This window comes from Emys orbicularis, chromosome 22 (genome assembly GCF_028017835.1).
Source record: "Emys orbicularis isolate rEmyOrb1 chromosome 22, rEmyOrb1.hap1, whole genome shotgun sequence".
NCBI lineage: Eukaryota > Metazoa > Chordata > Testudines > Emydidae > Emys > Emys orbicularis.
Genome location: NC_088704.1, coordinates 12775338 through 12795309, shown reverse-complemented (window position 1 = coordinate 12795309; position 19972 = coordinate 12775338). Strand labels below are relative to the sequence as shown.

At 40.8% G+C, this 19972-nt stretch overlaps 1 protein-coding gene across 2 annotated transcripts in view; it reads left to right on the top strand.

Moving 5' to 3' along the window:
- The window catches only part of KIF1B (kinesin family member 1B), a 128022-nt gene that overhangs the window by 72513 nt on the left and 35537 nt on the right, over positions 1-19972 (top strand). For both annotated transcript variants that reach the window (XM_065421333.1, XM_065421332.1), the window contains 5 exons: positions 9641-9734; positions 11008-11156; positions 11704-11882; positions 14441-14578; positions 15407-15655. In XM_065421333.1, the coding sequence (XP_065277405.1) occupies positions 9641-9734; positions 11008-11156; positions 11704-11882; positions 14441-14578; positions 15407-15655 (809 nt within the window). The remainder of the gene's footprint in view (positions 1-9640; positions 9735-11007; positions 11157-11703; positions 11883-14440; positions 14579-15406; positions 15656-19972) is intronic.

The following is a 19972-nucleotide window of genomic DNA, read 5'->3' as shown; positions in this document are numbered from 1 at the left end:
TCCTCCTGCCTAGTTTCATTAACATCAGTATAAAATTGCCATGACCGTAGAAATCCGCCTCTGAATGGGGTTATATGGGGGACTGTGCACATGGCCAGAGCCATGTTATGGAAATAAGCTTTTTCTCATTCCCATCTTGTCTCTATTATAATGGTTTTTAGTTATAATTTACTATACCGAGATGATAGACATGCACTGCACTTTTTTGATCTTTAATGGTGCAGTAAAGACACTCAGTGAGCTGATTTCTTCCACTGCCTTGGTTAGGCTTTGGGTCTCAGATGTGTTACTGGTGAGGATTTAGAATACTACCGTGAATTGGAGGGGGCAGAAAAAGGAGGGCTAGAGAACGGATTCATTTTACATAATACCTCATTCTAGTGCCTTCTGGTTTCAGATTGCTCTGGTCTTTCAAGTCTTGTTGAACAAATCTGTCACTTTACAGGGAAATCACATTTGTTTTCATTTACTCTCCATCCCCCAGAAAAGTACAGTTTAGACACAAAAAGAACAGGAGTACTTGTGGCACCTTAGAGACTAACAAATTTATTAGAGCATAAGCTTTCGTGGGCTACAGCCCACTTCTTCGGATGGATATGCATCCGAAGAAGTGGGCTGTAGCCCACGAAAGCTTATGCTCTAATAAATTTGTTAGTCTCTAAGGTGCCACAAGTACTCCTGTTCTTTTTGCGGATACAGACTAACACGGCTGCTACTCTGAAACCTGTCAGTTTAGACGCAGTATTTTAACTTATACCATAAACAAAGGTACCTAAATTTACAAATGAAAACACCATAAACATTTGCAAACCCTGTGATCCTACTTCAAAGTTCCCAGAACAAATTACACTAAAAATAGTGGACAAAAAAGCAGATGCTGTTTGACTAAGAATTAGGCTTATGGGTTTTTGGAGTTTTTATCTTGATTGGAAAGTGCTACTCTTAACTATAGGACTTGTTTCTTTGCTTTTGAAAACAGTCTTTTCATTAATTTTTATTTAAGTTGCGTTTGGACTTGAATTTTTAGGACAAATCTGAATCTTTGGAGGGAAACTTGGTTTACTGTAAGGTTTAACCTGAATGCAATTTTTAAAACAAACTTGAGTATTTATGGCTGATTTAGTGTGGTTGGATCACATTGTTACATTTGTACAGTTAAATGACTTGTGCTGTGTTGCACAAATATCCTTGATTTTACTACTTGAGGTCATTTTCCTTGTGTTAAATATAAGCCCTACTGCTAAGTTTTACTTCTGCATGTTTCAGCATAGCTATAAATGAGTAGAAATTGCCTGCAACTTACCTCCCCTTTATTCTTCTTTCCTGCCTACATATTTTTTCTTCCCTTCTGAACTACACCTCTACCCCGATATAACGTGACCGATATAACACAAATTTGGATATAACGCGGTAAAGCGTTATATCTGGGTAGAGGTGTATATTATTACAAAGGTGCTGGTTGTAACTCCATGGTTAAATTGCAACCAGAGACTTACTGCTTTGGAATCAGTCACTCAGGTCTCAGCACTGCAATCCGGTCACATGAATGTTTCCTGACCTATGATCTCTGGGATTTAGGAGGTTCAAAAGTGTTGCTTCCCAGACTGCTCTAAACCGATGACTAGGTTAATTTTCTGTCCAAAATGGTGATGCCAATTGCATCTGTTCCATATTTCAGTCTATCTGAACAATGGAAACACTGAAATCCCTGATCCTTCAAAGAAAGGAAGCCCTTGTACAAAGGCAACACTTTTCTTCCAGCTTGAGTCAGCACTCTAATTTATTTTTGGGCTGCAAATAACCTTGTGCTGTTAGCTTTACTATAGAATTCTATGTAAATAGTTTGTCCCATTCCTACTATTCGGCTATAATGAGTGATATGATTTTTCCCTCTGCCATCCTTTTCAAATGTCTTACAACCTGCTCTGTTTTGTGGCAAAAAGGAGAGATGAAAAGAATAAGTATCTGGGGAAATTCCCATGTGCCTTCATATGGAACATTCCAGCCAAGCAGACATTATCCTGGATAGGAGCCAGGCACAAGGGAAAGACCCAACAAGTCTATTTTGTGTGTCCCCCTTCTATTTGCGCAATATAGCAGTAACCGATGCAAAACCAGCTGAGGGTTGCAAAAAGAACATGCGGCATGCAATTATTTTTTGAAATCCATTCAAGTATGTATTTTGAAATGGGATAAAATCATATACTAACTTGATTTTTAAATCCCAGACTTTAAATAGAAGTCTTGTCAATGTGTGTTGGCTTAAAATTACCTCGAAAGAAATGTTCTCCTTAGCTCTAAATATTTGAATGATGGGGAATGGGTTTTAAACCCATCACTCTGTTACCCAAGACTGTCAGTGTTTTTTGATGCAGCACTAGAAAAACACCCAGTTTGTTTGAATTCTGCATCAGTTACCTAGCAAATGCTGTTCTGAAGCTGTCCACATAAACTGCTTCTTAATTTTCCTGCATGACTTGAAAAAAGAGCAAAATACAGTAACTGGATGCCAAAATTGGGCAGGGGAAGCTGGCTCTCTTTCAAACTTTTAAGAGGCTATTACAATCCATGTAGGGTGAAACCTAAAAACTATTAAATTATCCCTTTCTATAACACAGATGGAATTAACAAGCACTAAAACAGTCTATTTCCTATAAGAGTGTGAAAAGGCTTTCATGCTAATGGAAAAATGAGGCATCCATGATGCAGGTGCCTTTTCAGTAAGTTAATTGCCAAGGGCTGATGTTCTGTTTGCTTTGTTGGCAGCTGACTCTCATGCACCAGTGCCTTAGGCTTTGTCTTCATTACCCGCCGATCCGGCGGGTAGCAATCGGTTTTTTGGGGATCGACTTACCGCGTCTAGTGAAGACGCGGTAAAATCGATCCCTGATCGCTCTGCCGTCGACTCCGGAAATCCACCTCGGCAGGAGGCGGCAGCGGAGTCGGCGGCAGCGGTCGACTTTCCCGCGTCCTCACCGCTAGGTAAGCCGACCTAAAATACGCAACTTCAGCTACGGTATTCACGTAGCTGAAGTTGCGTATCTTAGGTCGGACCCCCGCTGCAGTGTAGACCTAGCCCAAGTGTGAGGAGTTTTCTTATCCTTAAAATCTCACTGGGGACTTGGGGTGGGAGGGAAATGCTTCTTATTTTTTCACTTCAGTGTCCTTTTTCAGGCTATCTGACTTAAGAAATCTGTCAAATTAGGGGGAGAGCTTTGTATGAGTGTTATGAACATATTTTCATATCTTTCCCCATTCATTCTTGTAAGTTGTGTATTTTAAAACTCAGATACTTGCCTCTGAACCACTTTAAGAACTGCCAGATGAGAAATCCATGTTTACCCATTGTTACTCTAAAGGAGGTAATAAGTCTCCTTCCAATGAAATTATGGGATTTTCAGATCTGTCCAGTTCACTTTTAAAAATAAATAAATAAATGTTTGATTGTCTTGAGAGCAAATGCTTTCCTCATGAAAAGCAGAGCTGGTTTGTATTGTAACAAGTGCTCTTTCAATAAACTATGAAATACTCTTGTAAGCGTCTGACTTATCTCTGGAATATTCAGTAGCACAAAACTTTAGCTTAGCCTTTCTGGGTGTGGGTTTTTTTTTTTGGTCTTGTGACCCATTCTAGTTGAGTTCAGTTGAAAATGTCTGCCTCCTTCAGTTGTTCCTCAAACTGGCCCATGTAAAATTAAATTACTCTTGAGACAGATATAGCGGGGCCCCATTTGCTTCAACCACCACATTTTAAGAAACTTCATTTACAGTGCAGGAAGGATATGCGCTGTAATCTTCCTTAATACAGTCCCATTGTGCACTTGTTGCTGCCATTAGTTTAAATTCTGAAGAAGCACAGCAGGAAATTAACAATTCCCTTTATAGACTAAGGAATAGGGAAGCCTATCTTTACCATCGTGCTATTCCCAAAGAATGAGGCACAGAAATTCAGGAGAGAAATGTCTGTACCATGATGTGTTCTTGGAGCAGCAGACCCCACTTAGGCATTTAAAAACAAAACAAAACAAAAAAATCCTACCACACATTTGAAAATAAAAAGCTTTAAGGATTTTTCTAAGCTGTCCTGTTTTCTCTCTACAGTTTTTTGTTCTGTTATACTGCACAGTTTTTCAGTTGAAAGCTACCACTCGGATAAAGTATCGAACACTTGGCCTGAATCTGTACTTTCAGTGTTTTTTAAACAAAAAAAAAAAAGTCCACAACCAGTACCAAAGCCCTGCAGTCCCATCACATGGTCTGTGAATCAAGATGACCGTTCATCCTTCTATTCACTATTGAAAGCCAAGCTGCTGATAGCTTCAACACTAGAGTACTGCCAGTTGCCAGGAAACAGTCCTATGTTACAAGAATATTTCTTTAACTGGTGAAATGTTTCCTTATTCTGGGAAAATATACCTGACCTAGTCCACTTTAAAAACAAAACAAAACTGCTCCTTTTTGTAGGATGAGGATAAAGGAAAAAAATGTACATGCTGTGAACGTGTTCATATCTCTAGATATCTGTGTGTATCATTTTTGGTTTTAGTACACACACAAAAAGGGTTACTACAGAAAAGGAGAGACAAAGGATGAGTTACTGTGTCCTTACGATACCCAAATAACATGTCTGTACTCGAGTACTAACAGATGCAATGTGTTGTGATGGAACATAATGCACCACTATTGTAAGCACTACTTGAAATGCATATTCCTTCGATTCTGCTTCTCCCACAGCACCTCTGTCTCTGTAAACAGGACAGCAGGAGACCACTAAAATGTCATCTTCATATTAATAGTTTTGTCTCCGAAAGCTCCAGACCAACTCCAGGAAAATGAATCCTACCCTTCATGTTTGACTATTTGACACACTTGTTTGTTCTCCCATCCCTCACCCCACTGCTCCCTATCTGAGTTTCAAATGACAGTGTTATAATCATTGAGGGGGAAAAAATGATCTCTAGAAGACAGCTGCCTTATATTGAAATGCATTTTAGAGTTCTAGGTATTCTATGTCGCTGTCAAACTTGGTGCAGCCTGAAGCCTTCATCTCTCTACCCCCCTCTCCCCTCCGCCCCCCCACCCCCCGGGCAGGCAAACAGAATCCCTTCCTTACAGAGCAGAAATCAAACTTCAGCATGGGACACAATGTTTAATGTTTAAAAAAAATCTGTTCTACCCATGGCTCTTATTCCAAAGGGATAATTAATAAACCGATTTATCAACTATACAGAGGAATCCCTTCATCCCCCACTGAAATGCAACCCCTTGTGGAGAGAATGTAGCAACTACAGTTTAGGATGAGTGAATTTTCTTCAGCTGAAAGTTCAAGGAAAAACAAGGAGTTGAAATGTGGCCCAGATATTAAAAACCAACCCCCCCCCCCCAAAAAAAAAACCAAATGTCCTTAGTCTTTTTTGCCGGGGGGGGCTTTAATGACCTCAAGTGGTTAGGACTTCTGTTTCAATATCTTTAGAATAAGACAGCAATCACCTCCCTAATGCCATCACCTTGTGGGAACGGTGCCACCTGCTGGAGTTCTAAAGTTCATTCCTTCCGCTTCTGTGTGCTCCTTCATTCTTCCATCAAAGTACTGACCTGGTGTGACCCTGCTTTAAGATATGTGATCACAGCATACTGTGGGTGCACGAGGTGTTTAGCTTAACTAGGGGCTTGTCTACACAGGGACACTCAAAGATCATTCATATGTTTAGTTAATTTGGATTAAGTTTCCTGGGTGTCCCCATGTAAATAACCCCAAAGAATTTTGTTTCTTTAAGTAGGGCTTAAAACAATGCAACATTGAGGTTTGGGCACTAGGCTCCATTGGAATGGGGAACAATGCAATGCTGTCACTTTCATAACAATTAGACTTTAGACTGTGGCATTGGAAGAAATGCATTAAGGGAAAGTGAATTGAATTCTAGGATTTTGGATCATGGACTAGCAAAGAGGTTTGAAATGCAACCTAAATATCTGCATAAATTCTTCCAAAGAACCCAATAACACCCTCTGCACTTTCTGAAGTATTGATGTGTATTTGCCCCTTGATCCCCCACATAAAAATCCTAAGGATTAAATTCATGTTGCATTTCTTTGCTTGAAAGTGTCTTTAAAAAAAGACAGGTGAGGTCTGAGATCTGGAGCAGAGATGAGACAAGAGCTGGAATCTTAGAAGATCTTGAAATAGGGGATGATTGAAGTGCAAAGCTAATGGCTGTGGGAAAGGCACATACCACCAACTAGAAAATAAAGTATCACCATGCCTTGGGCAATAAGTGGTGATCTTCAGCATCAGGGAGATCCACAAATGATCCAGTGTGGGCCCCATTCATGCAATGCAAGTACCTAAGGTCTTGAAGTCCATTTCAGTTCATGTGCAACTAGAGCCTCATAAACCACTGCCTCTTCATTCTCTCATATTGATATATCCAATGTTATGGGGGTTTAGTTTCCAAAAAGGCTTTTTTGGGGGGGAGCAGGGGGTGGCCAAGAGTGCTGGAGGAGGGAGGATGAAGGCAGAAAGATTAAGAGCTTGTCATGTGAGGAACCAACAAATTCATAATCTGAAATTGTTTCTTCTGATGAAACACTGGTCTGGGTTCTGCTCACCTGTTTTTCTCCCAGGCCCACAATAAGACTGTGAGTGCTAAGGTGTGTGTATGTGTTTATTTATACTATATATAATGTGTTAAAGTGAGGTGTGTAATCCCCTAATCATCCTCATTTTCAGTCTCACGCTATACCAAAATAAATTCTAGTGCTGAAAACATATTAATAGTGTTGCTGCTTTTAGTTAGATAAGGGACCTCTTTGCCTTTGCCACCCTTCCTGTTATGAAGTCATAAAATGAACTTACCTTTGACTGTGAAAAGGTTTTCCCTTCATCTTCTGTATGCCTCTCCAACAAGAATGTCTTGTTGGTTCCAAAGCAGAACTATCCATTCAAACCAGGTTTAAAGCTGCAGATGTCTTGACCAAGCTCCTATAAATCACCCAATTTCTTACCACTATCCTCCTCTTTTACAAAATCTACACCAATTTAGGAATGAAAGTAGTAATTACTGCACATTTCTAAAGTAAACACTCTTCAAAGCTGCTTCTCTCTTAAAAAACAAAACACCCCAAAGCTATTTTCTTCAGTAAGGATACACACTTACAAGTGAGAAAGGTGCATAGGTATGTGTCAAACCCTCACATGTCGTAAGACAATCTAGTACAGTAGGGCTGAACTGTGTATGTTCAAGGAAAATAAATGTGTCCACAAATGGATAAAAGAAATGCCCACTTGTGGAGTACAGGATCGTTTGACAAAGGCTCTTGGCAGTTTTATCTCCTTTGCATTCCCCAAAACACCCACCTGACTCAGTCATAACTAAGCCCCATAATATCCAGAAGCTAGAGTCCACAGATGTCCTTGACTTCTCAAGAGAGTATTGCTTTAATGACAGCTAGTGGCAGAACATTTAGTGGGGATAGAAATTGCAAGTGTAGGGACAGAAGACACATGGCAAACTAACTAGTTAAGGGATTCCATGGTCTTGTATGTTACAAGCGCTGGCTACTGAAAGAGCCTATCATCTCACTGGTAAAACAAAACAAACCGTGAAATAAGGGGAAGCAATCTAAAACATGAGAATTCCCTCTAAGAGATGAGACTCTTTGAATATTACTCACAGGTAATCATCTTCCTCTCGCTTTGCCAGCCCAGCACAGATCTTTTCTCCCCTTTTTACTCTGTCCAGCAGTCTGGTGCTATGTTTATTTTATCCTTTCAAAAGAACACCCTGGCTAGTAGGGCTGTGGCACTGCAGTGGTGCGCTGTGGTGGAAAGTTCTCCTGATCCGTGTTACATTGGATATGTTGGCAGCTTTATTACCAGAGTGAGTTGTAGGTAGTTTTACGGAGGGGCCAGTTTTAAGAGTATCCCGCAAACACCCATTTAGACACCTAAGTAAGTGTAGAGACATTCAAAAATGGGAGCAGTGAGAGCCACAAGGTGCTGAGTACTCCTGAAAATCTGACCCATAGCATCTTCTCTACCTCTTAGGCTGGATGAAATTCTCTGGTCCAACCCCCTTCTCTCTCATGCATCCCCACACCCAGGTAGTCAGTCTTTCACAATTAGTAACTTTCTTATTGATATCTAGGATGCCAGCATATTAAAAAAAGTGTATGATAAGCTTCTGTCGTCTCCTGTACCCAAGTTGGCATCTGATCTAGAGCCTGAGATGCACCTTTGAGTAAAAAAATGTCTTATTGCTTGTTTTTGTTTTTTGTTTTGTTTTTGTATTTCCATGAATATCAGTATTTCCTTTCATGTATTGAGTAAGCCTTTGCAGAGTCCTCTGCAAATTAGCAGGATATACTAACTTTCACTTCCAATGCGCCTCATAGGGGAGCTCCAAGAGAAATTGTTTCTTTCCTATGCGGTCATTCTCCTTCTCTCCACCCATTGGGAGAAGGAACCTATTGGTGGTGACAGAATACTTTATCTCACTTTGTCCAAGCAATTACTTTTGCAAGATACAACATCCTAAACGTTTTCTACTAGGATGGGTCTGAATCTTTTCCAAACACTTAAGAGACCAGAAAAATACCTCTGGTCCATTCCTGCACTTCACATGATGGGGATAAATTTCTCACAAAATGAGGTGATAGAACTCCCTGCACTTCCTTATCAGTGGGACCATAGTATGCTCAGAACCAAACCTGCTTGGCCTAGGCACAGTCAGTCTTATCTGTATAAACAACCTATAACTATTTTCTTCCTGTGAGAAATTAAATATACATAATGGTGTGTTGCACTCACACCCTAGGTGGTGAGAACTTGATAAAGGAATAAACTTCATTTAAAGCATAAAATTAATTCCATTGCACCAAAAGACACAACTCAAGGGAATATCTAACTCTTCACGGTCTTGGTTAAATGAAGATGCACCATCTCACCAGTCCATCCCCATGTAGCCAAACTAAATAATCTAGAGAACAGTGCAGAAATGTTAACTGCATAAAACTGTTTCACAAACACTTTAATCTGAGGCCATTTAACCTTGATTTCTAAGCACTAATCTTCAGCTTTTCCATGTTTTATAATCCTACTTTGGTCATTATTCCAGTATTTAGTTTGTATCAGCAGTGAGTTTTCCATTTTAATGACTTATGGTTTGTAAGGGTTGGAATAGTGGGGCATGGATCCATTGGCACTGCACACTTTATGCAAAATGTGCACTGTCACCAGAAGTACTTTCAAAACTATAAATTATACCTACGAATTTAGATGCCCTCTTGACATTCCAGTTTGAGTTCTTTCCCACCGGAAAAAAAAGCCCTCCACAGTCTATGGCCACTGTGTATATGGGGGTCTTATAATAAGGAAAACACACGGCAGACATACCAGCATATCTTACAGACACCCCATCTTCTCCTTTCCACTCTTCTAGAAGGAAAAGTTCCAAAGATGTCTAGTATGTTATTGAATTATATTTCGGAGGAGACTGATCTCTGAGAGTTAAATGGAAATATTTGTGCATATCTCCTCTCCACTTGTTTTTATCACTCCTGAAGTGTTTGTCCCTCTCTGGCTGTCTCCTCTTTGCTTTCATCTGTCTTTTTCCTACACGGTATCTCCTGTCTTCCCACAGGACTATGAGAGTAAACTGCAGGCCTTGCAGAAGCAGGTTGAGACGCGATCCCTAGCTGCTGAGACCACCGAAGAGGAAGAGGAAGAGGAGGAAGGTGAGTTTGAGACTGGAAACAATTCTGGCTGTTTCCAAATTTTTGGTGCAAAGGAAGGTGTACTACAGAGACATTTGCCATAAGATGGAAAACCAACTTTGGAACTTGTGAAAAAGTGATGGCCTCTTAAAGAGCAAATTTGACATATAGACTGAAATTCTGTGTCCACAGAAGAGGTTCTGAATGAGCATTGAACAAAGGAACTGGACCAGAACCCTCAAATTCACTTAAGCCACCCAACAGCCATTGGATGGGAATGGGCTTCATATTCTGGTGCCAGTCCACAGAGCTCTCATGTCCTAAACAAAGAGATTATTCACGTATTTGAGCTAGGATTCTCTAATCTGTGGGCTGGTCTACACTACTGCTTAAGTCTATCTAATTTACATTGCTCAGGGGTGTGAAAAAGACATCTCTTGAGTGACGTAAGTTACATCGACCTAAACGCTGTCCACACCAGTGCGATGTCAGCGAGAGACGCTCTCCCACTGACACAGCTTCTGCCTCTCGCGGAGGTGGAGTAATTATGCCAATGGGAGAGTGCTTTCCCATTGGCCTAGCACTTCTTCACCAGACATGCTAAGCAGCATGCTAATGTAGCACTGTAGAGTAGACTTGCCCTATGTAAGAATTCCTGATTGGGTCTAGTGTAAGTGAGGAGAGCATCTTATGCTGCTAACTCCTCTCTGTGCTACAGACCACCCAGGAAGAGAGGAGTGATTCTACACATGTAGAGCTTAACTAGCTTCTCCCTGGATATTTGCTTTCTCTTTATTAGCATTTTAGCCTTCTGGATTTCTACAAATAAAGTAACCAGAGCTTAGATTTAGTTTTGGTCTAGCTACTCCAAATGCTTTACAGATTAAGCTTCCAGTGCTTGAAGTGGAAGATCAGAACTAGTTACCCATTGAGCAATGAGTACAACCTATCTCCTCTCCATGCTATCTTTTCAGTGACAACGTTAAGAATTTTACAAGAAAATGAAGAGCAGTAAATAACCTGGAGGGGAGGGATAGCTCAGTGGTTTGAGCATTGGCCTGCTAAACCCAGGGTTGTGAGTTAAATCCTTGAGGGGGCCATTTAGGGATCTGGGGCAAAATCAGTACTTGGTCCTGCTAGTGAAGGCAGGGGGCTGGACTCGATGACCTTACAAGGTCCCTTCCAGTTCTAGGAGATAGGATATCGCCATTAATTTATATTAAAAAACCTCTGAATGGGTGTGTTGGAGGGAAAACCATTACGTTTGACTAAGCTGTTTCCTTGCTTTCCTCAGTGCCCTGGACTCAGCATGAATATGAACTGGCCCAGTGGGCGTTCAGGAAATGGAAGTTTCACCAGTTCACTTCATTAAGGGATCAGCTCTGGGGCAATGCAGTCTATCTGAAAGAGGCCAATGCAATCAGCGTGGAATTAAAGAAGAAGGTAAGATTGTACGCCAAACTCCTAGATGTCTGTGTACAGATCCTGCTTTGATGTATTATACTTATTTTTCTTGCCTTTAACCCAGCATACCTCTTGGTTCTTATTCTGGTATGTGAAGTGCTTTGAGGCTTGACTACCATGATTCAAATTCCATACTGAATTTGTATTTCTTTCAACTTCTCTACATTGTCTCCCCAGCCCCCATTCTGGTTATCCTCTAAGCCTGTGTTAGAGATAAGATCCCTTTTCTTTTCCATTTTAACTCCATGTTGGGTCATTCATCTTATCAAAAAGTGAAGGCTAGATCTAGATGCCCAACATGGCAGTATTATATGCTGCTGTTAGACTACCAGGCTGTTCCTTAAATCTTTTGATCTTCAAATCGGTGCTGTTCTCAGAGATAAAAATCAAGTGGTTTCTTCCTTTCGTTTAGGTGGGTCCCAGTCTCATTTTAATGAGGCTTTTTGGGAGTGTTCCTGCTACTAGAGTTAAATAGAAGCCCTCCTGTGCCTGATTTCTATGAATATATTTGTTTTTCTCCATTCAGGTGCAGTTTCAGTTTGTCCTGCTGACCAACACACTCTATTCCCCCCTGCCCCCTGAGCTGCTGCCCAATGAGACAGAGAAGACTCGGAACAACAGACCTTTCCCTCGGACAGTAGTGGCTGTGGAAGTCCAGGATCTGAAGAATGGAGCAACACATTACTGGTCCCTGGAGAAACTCAAGTAGGGTCTAGTTCAAAATTACAAAGGTTTTTTTCTTAAGGTCTCTCTAGACTTGTCCCAGTTCATCTCACTGCCTTAATATTTATGCTTCCTCCACTTGTCTGGTACTCATTTATTCTCTTCTGCTTCACATAACCCTATCACTGATCAACAGAATTAAAAGGTAAAACTTCAGTAATGGAAATCTGCCATTAGAAAAACTTCCCAAATTAACAGTCTCAAGTCTGAGGCGGTGATTTTCATCATTCTTGTGCAATATGCACAAGATATGCCAAGGTTTCCTACTCGTTTGTGAGACTAGGGATTCTTCATCAATTTATTTTTGCACTTCTAGAGTATAATCCAAGGATTTTGAAACATAAACCTTAAATTATCCTGTGTGTGCTTGTGGTCTATAGTGGGATCACTTCACCAAGTACTGAAATGCAGCCACTTTTTGAGTGGAATGTGACGGCTGTTCAGTAGTGCACACCAACACAGTACATTGGTTCAGTGCAGAAAGTAAAGAATAAGAACATAAGAACATAAGAAAGGCCGTACTGGGTCAGACCAAAGGTCCATCTAGCCCAGTATCTGTCTACCGACAGTGGCCAATGCCAGGTGCCCCAGAGGGAGTGAACCTAACAGGCAATGATCAAGTGATCTCTCTCCTGCCATCCATCTCCATCCTCTGACGAACAGAGGCTAGGGACACCATTCTTACCCATCCTGGCTAATAGCCATTTATGGACTTAGCCACCATGAATTTATCCAGTCCCCTTTTAAACATTGTTATAGTCCTAGCCTTCACAACCTCCTCAGGTAAGGAGTTCCACAAGTTGACTGTGCGCTGCGTGAAGAAGAACTTCCTTTTATTTGTTTTAAACCTGCTGCCTATTAATTTCATTTGGTGACCCCTAGTTCTTGTATTATGGGAATAAGTAAATAACTTTTCCTTATCCACTTTCTCAACATCACTCATGATTTTATATACCTCTATCATGTCCCCCCTTAGTCTTCTCTTTTCCAAACTGAAGAGTCCTAGCCTCTTTAATCTTTCCTCATATGGGACCCTCTCTAAACCCTTAATCATTTTAGTTGCTCTTTTCTGAACCTTTTCTAGTGCTAGAATATCTTTTTTGAGGTGAGGAGACCACATCTGTACACAGTATTCGAGATGTGGGCGAACCATGGATTTATATAAGGGCAATAATATATTCTCAGTCTTATTCTCTATCCCCTTTTTAATGATTCCTAACATCCTGTTTGCTTTTTTGACCGCCTCTGCACACTGCGTGGACATCTTTAGAGAACTATCCACGATGACGCCAAGATCTTTTTCCTGACTCGTTGTAGCTAAATTAGCCCCCATCATGTTGTATGTATAGTTGGGGTTATTTTTTCCAATGTGCATTACTTTACATTTATCCACATTAAATTTCATTTGCCATTTTGTTGCCCAATCACTTAGTTGTGTGAGATCTTTTTGAAGTTCTTCACAATCTGCTTTGGTCTTAACTATCTTGAGTAGTTTAGTATCATCTGCAAACTTTGCCACCTCACTGTTTACCCCTTTCTCCAGATCATTTATGAATAAATTGAATAGGATAGGTCCTAGGACTGACCCTTGGGGAACACCACTAGTTACCCCTCTCCATTCTGAGAATTTACCATTAATTCCTACCCTTTGTTCCCTGTCCTTTAACCAGTTCTCAATCCATGAAAGGACCTTCCCTTTTATCCCATGACAGCTTAATTTACGTAAGAGCCTTTGGTGAGGGACCTTGTCAAAGGCTTTCTGGAAATCTAAGTACACTATGTCCACCGGATCCCCCTTGTCCACATGTTTGTTGACCCCTTCAAAGAACTCTAATAGATTAGTAAGACACGATTTCCCTTTACAGAAACCATGTTGACTATTGCTCAAGAGTTTATGTTTTTCTATGTGTCTGACAATTTTGTTCTTTACTATTGTTTCAACTAATTTGCCCGGTACCGACGTTAGACTTACCGGTCTGTAATTGCCGGGATCACCCCTAGAGCCCTTTTTAAATATTGGCGTTACATTAGCTAACTTCCAGTCATTGGGTACCGAAGCCGATTTAAAGGACAGGTTACAAACCTTAGTTAATAGTTCCGCAACTATGTGCCTAATTGAAACTGCAGGAGGAATTAGGGGAGGCAGAATGTAATGACTGAAGCTTGAGATTGACCAGAGCCTCGGGGCTTAACCTATTCTTACGAAAAGAGCCATGGGATATTTATTGACCTTGATTGGCATGTGTTCTGCATTTCTTCCAAAGGATGGCATCTCCCACAGCACAGTGACCCCTAACATTGTACTAGAGCATTAGTACAGTAGAGATGAACTGGCCCCTTACCTCTTTGTCCCCGTCCCCCCACTTCCCCTTGCCTGTTTTAGGATGATACTTTATTCTGTCCCTGTAGTATGCATGCTCCTTTAGAAAAATTACCACAGCATCTCTGTACTAATGTCCTCATTCATCATATTGTAGAAGCAGATTCTTATAGTTTCTTTTTCTTGTCATTAATTTTTTGGGGGACTTTTTGCTGTGTAGGCAGAGATTGGAGCAGATGCGGGAGATGTATGACAGGGCTGGAGAAATGGCGTCCAATGCCCAGGATGAGAATGAGAGTACAATGACTGGTAGTGACCCCTTCTACGATCGATTCCATTGGTTCAAACTGGTTGGTAGGTACGTGATGACAATTCTATCTCCTGGCACATTCATCTACTCGTTGCTGGGAGAAAGCTGTGACTTTGAATAGAGTTTTAGGCTGTGTAGTCATATCAGCCATGTATGTGGGGTCTCAGGATTGATGATCCAACTTCTGGATCTTATTGATCATCTTGCATCACCAAAACACTGGTAAGAAGCAGGAAATGCTGCCTAACACTTTCTTGATACAGATTTAACTTTTCAGAGGGTAAGTGTTTGAATTCACCCTTAATCAGACTTAAGATTTATTTCTAAAAGGAAGGGATTGGAGTAACTAGTTAAGTGTTGTCTGAAGTCGTTGGAGTAGTGCTGTGGGACAGACTGAAGACTTATGGAAAAACCAAGGGAGAACTGGTCCAGAGCTTGAGGGCTTTGTGTGGCTGTGACATTAAAGCAGTGTTGTTGTCCTTTTCTGGAAAGATTAAACACCTAGTGAGAGGAGACCTTCGAGATCCATTAATAGTGTCTGATGCTGAGCCACTCCTTTATTTTAAAAGTGCCTTGTGATGGATATACAGATTGTAGATATGCTAAGTGAGCTAATAAGAACACTGTAAATAACCATACACGATTAGCCATGTTTGTCTTCATGTTTCCTTTGCTTTTTCTCAGTCCAAGGATTCCGTCTTTCCCTAACTATGTCAGCAATCCCCTTCCTCCCATCTCATCCCAATCCAGATGGTCTAAAGCTTTTGCTTGCTGTTATGGTGGGCTCTGTGCTGACTGCAGCAGTATGATCTGTTATGAAGCATTCCTCTCTCCCCTCGCTGTGTTAATCAAAGTGTTCCGTTAACTGATATCTAGCTCCCCCATTTTCCATGGCTGCGTGAATGAGCGCCTTGCTGACCGCACGCCCTCCCCCACTTTCTCCACGGCTGACTCCGACATAACCGAACTAGCCGATGAGCAGCAGGATGAGATGGAAGACTTTGATGATGAGGCCTTTGTGGATGATACTGGCTCCGACGCTGGAACCGAGGAGGGATCCGACCTCTTCAATGATGGGCACGACCCGTTTTACGACCGGTCCCCTTGGTTCATTTTAGTGGGAAGGTTGGTGAGGTTACTGTGAGAATAGCCAAAAGGGACCAGCTCTTGCCATAGGCAGCAGAGACTTTGCCTTTCAGAATGGAGAACGTTAATCAAGCCAATCCATGAACAGCCATATCTAGAAATGAGACTTGTCAGACCTACTCAGGCAGTCTGTCAGTTTTAAAAATTATAATGCAAATTTTCCACATTAAAGGGCCCAAGGAGTCCTTGAGAGTACAAGCTTTACCCATCACAACATACAACCAATTCCTTTTCCCTTGCCTGTAGTAATTAGGGTGGTGTTTACCTGGACACTCTACTCGACTTGCAGAGTTTACGGTAGTATTGCTCTGACTCTTCTGTTCTCTAAAAGAGCATTCTGGCGAATATGAAGGAAACTGTAAAATCTAATCTAATAAATTTCCCTTTGGGAAAACTCATGTAACATCCTCTTTGTGACTGGGGTAGAAGGGGAGGAAAATTGAAGGTTTGAAAAATAGCTCATCCCCAGGTTCCTGTCTGGACTAGGGGAAGTAGTTGGAATTTTAAAACCTCTCAGTTAACTGTTTAACATGGCTTTTAAATACCACATACCCTGTTGTGTAGACGGGGTTTCACACCTTTAAAACACGTTAGCTAGTTTTCTGCATGTTTTCAAGGTGTTAAACCCTGTCTACTCTATATGCTATGTGGCGTTTAAAACATGGTAAGCAGCTGACATGTTTTTAGATCATCTATTTTAGTAGTCTAGATATGCTCTAGAGAATCTTAGACTCTCATGTAGACACAGCCACGTACAGCATGTTACACGGATACTTGTGTTTTGATCACAAAAAGTGTTCACAAATAATTTCTCTGAAATATCCAGTAGGCAGGTTAGCCCAATTTTACTGATGGGGAAATTGGGACAGGGTTGTTGAGTGACTTGCTTAGGCTATAGAGAGAGCTCATAAGTGATTGGAATTGTGATTGGAGCTCAGAAGTTCTTAACCCCCCATCCTGAAAAATAAAAACTTTTGGTTCTTAAAGATGCAAGGAAGCAGAAAATTCCTCTGTTTCCTGAGAAATATTGTATCCTACCACTCAACACCTGAAAGTCAAATTAGCAAGCACAACTATTTCAGGTTAATCTAACACACAGATTTGTCAGTTTTGATGTGGAGTTTTGTTAATTGTCCTGCATGTGCAGTAACTGCTTGCACTAGCAGGAACCATGCTTCACAATAGTGCCAGCATGCTGAGTGTATTATGCTATTGTGTATATTCATTCAGTGTGTGGAGTGCTTGGGAAAAAGTTGAACTATTCATCTTCATTTCACAGTCCTAATGTCCAGACTCCACAGGAAGCACTATATACAGGTTGAGCAAATGCCGTGTATAAAAAGAACACTTGTGCTTCTTTGCAGTTAGGTAACTTATACTCTATGCCAAATATAAAGAGAATCCAGATCTCTCTTTTTTTTTTTTTATTCTGATCTCATATAAATTGCCTCTATTATACAACTCCACTTTTGATCATACAGAATTTTAATGAAATTGAATTAATAGTTTCATGAGTTTCCATCTGTCCTCTGACTGCAATTGAATTTGAAGCTATCCCCCAACTATAAATTTAGTTTTCAGTTCCTGCTGCTGTTCTTTGACTAGAATATGGCTGGGGTTGTATATCACCAGATTTCAACTGATTTCCATTCCTTGTATTTTCCAGCATGTATCCTGTTTTGTAAACTTTGCATACGGACAAGTAACTAGGCAGATATTGTCTCCAACAGTGGTGATTGCTTGATACAGATTGAGACAAAACCCCATAGTACACTTAATTAGCTGTGCATTGCTGTGTAAAAGGGACACAATGGGACAGAGTAGCATTCCTACCTGACCTCAACAGTGATGAATTTATGTCCTGAAAGGGAGAGTTAAGATACTGAGGTTTAGTCATGCAATTACCCAGCCCTTCTTAAAATCAACTACAATATTTTATACTGTGCATTGTCTGCCTTCTATCTGAAGTGTAGTTTTTTCTTTTTCAAAGAGCTGGTCCCTTTAGCCATCTCTTCTGGCATGCTGGGATGTTAAGTCTGACTATTTAATGGGGTGAAATATCAAAACATTTGGTATATTTTGGGGGAGGCGGAAGAGGGTTATGCTGTATTTTCTTCAAATTCTGAATTGATGTTGTGTATATTTAAAGAGGAAAATTCCATGATCATTCTGAGTTCTGTTTTTATGTTTGGTAAAAATTTCTGTTTGTAAAATTTCATTTCTAGTTTTGTTGTGAAGATGCCATTTTACCTCACCAATCTTTCTGCTAATACAGTTCCCCCTCTTTCAGTCTGCTGGGCTAAAGTGCAGGGAGATACTTGAAGATGGGATGATTGGGGGAGAGTGGGACAATTCTGCAATGTGTGAGGGAGAGGTGAAAGATAACCTTAACCTTGCATCCACTTCCAGCTTGGCATACTCCTGTGGTGTAACAGGTGGAGGAAGGTGGTATTGCTGGATAAAGACAGCTTTTTTCTGTACAGCCACAGCAGCCAATGTGCCATTGCTGTCCATGCCACACAGGATCCAGCATTTCCTACACCAGATGGGAACCCTAAAAGATTCTTTGTATACATACATTACTTTCCCTGATTTAAAACAATTACCCACAGCTGGTAACTAGATAGAAGGAAGTGGAAGACAAAAGCTATATATATATATATATATATATATATATATATATTTATATATATATATATATTTATATATATATATATATTTATATATATATATATATATATTTATTTATTTATTTTGTCTTCTGGGGGTTGTCATTTTATCAAGGTGACTCTCAAATTGCAGCTGACCATCTAAAGCTGAATGCATTTGATATTTTATCTATTGGATCATAACTTCAAAATCAGGGTCACGTGTGTAAATATATTTTCATTTGCCATCTTGGGATAGACTGTTTTGGTCGCCCTAGCTTTAGAGGAGGAAGGCCTTTTGTAGAAACTGTCAGTGAGACTGTCTCTTACTGTATATACACACAGATATGAGGCTAGCTAGATTCCTGCCTGGTGGAGAGAGGAGGAGAACAGGATGTGTGTGTCTATTTTCCCTGGACTTAATGTTTTTTAAACTGCGTGTATTATTGGTGCTGATGGTAATGTTATACCTCCCTGAACTCCTACCCTGGTCCAGACAGTGTAAAGTATTTGAGTTCATTAGTGTTTTCTTTGGCTTCTTTTTCTTCAAATTAGCATTACCTGAAAATTTTGGGTTTAAAGTCAACATTATTTTGTAAACAATTTTTTTCTTTTTCTGACTTAAGTTTTAATCTCCCCTCCTCATCCTGTTTTATCAGTAGGGCCCTACCAAATTAGTGGCCATGAAAACGCATCATGGACTGTGAAATCTGGTCTTTTGTGTGCTTCTACCCTATACTATACAGATTTCACAGGGGAGACTAGGTTTCTCAAACTGGGAGTCCTGACCCAAAAGAGAGTTGCAAGGTTATTTTAGGGGGGGGTCACGGTATTGCCACCCGTACTTGTGCACTGCCTTCAGAGCTGGGCGGCCAGAGAGCAGTGGCTGTTGGCCGGGCGCCCAGCTCTGAAGGCAGGGCAGAAGTCAAGGTGGCAGTACCATACCATGCCACCCTGACTTCTGTGCTGCTGCCTTTAGAGCTGGGTGGCTGGAGAGTGGTGGCTGCTGACTGAGGGCCCTGCTCTGCAGGCAGCAGCACTGAAGTAAGGGTGGCAATCCCATACCATGCCATCCTTCTGTGCTGCTGCTGGCAGTGGTTCCGCCTTCAGAGCTGGGCTTCTGGCCAGCAGCTGCCGCTCTCCAGCTGCCCAGCTCTGAAGGCAGCACCACCACCAGCAGTAACACAGAAGTAAGGATAGCAGTACAACACCCTCCCTACAATAACCTTGCGACCCCACTCCCCCAACTCCTTTTTTGGTCAGGACCCCTACAATTACAACACTGTGAAATTTCAGATTTAAATAGCTGAAATAATGAAATTTACGATTTAAAAAAAATCCTAAGCCCATGAAATTGACCAAAATGGACGGTGAATTTGGTAGGGCCCTATTTATCAATGTTTACCTCACTTTGGAGCAGACTGAAAAGGAAGTAGATCCTAATTTTATTTATTCATGTGCTGCATTGTGGTTGTTTTTGTTGTATATTTCTCCATATCTCATTTTTTTGCTCTTACAGCTTTATTAATCCTTCTCTTCTGTACTGCATTTTGTCATCACTTTATTTTAGCAGAATTATTTTAGTCTTTTTAGTTTGTAATTGACAAATGCCTACCCCCTCCTTATTTAAAAAAAAAACCAAAAAAAA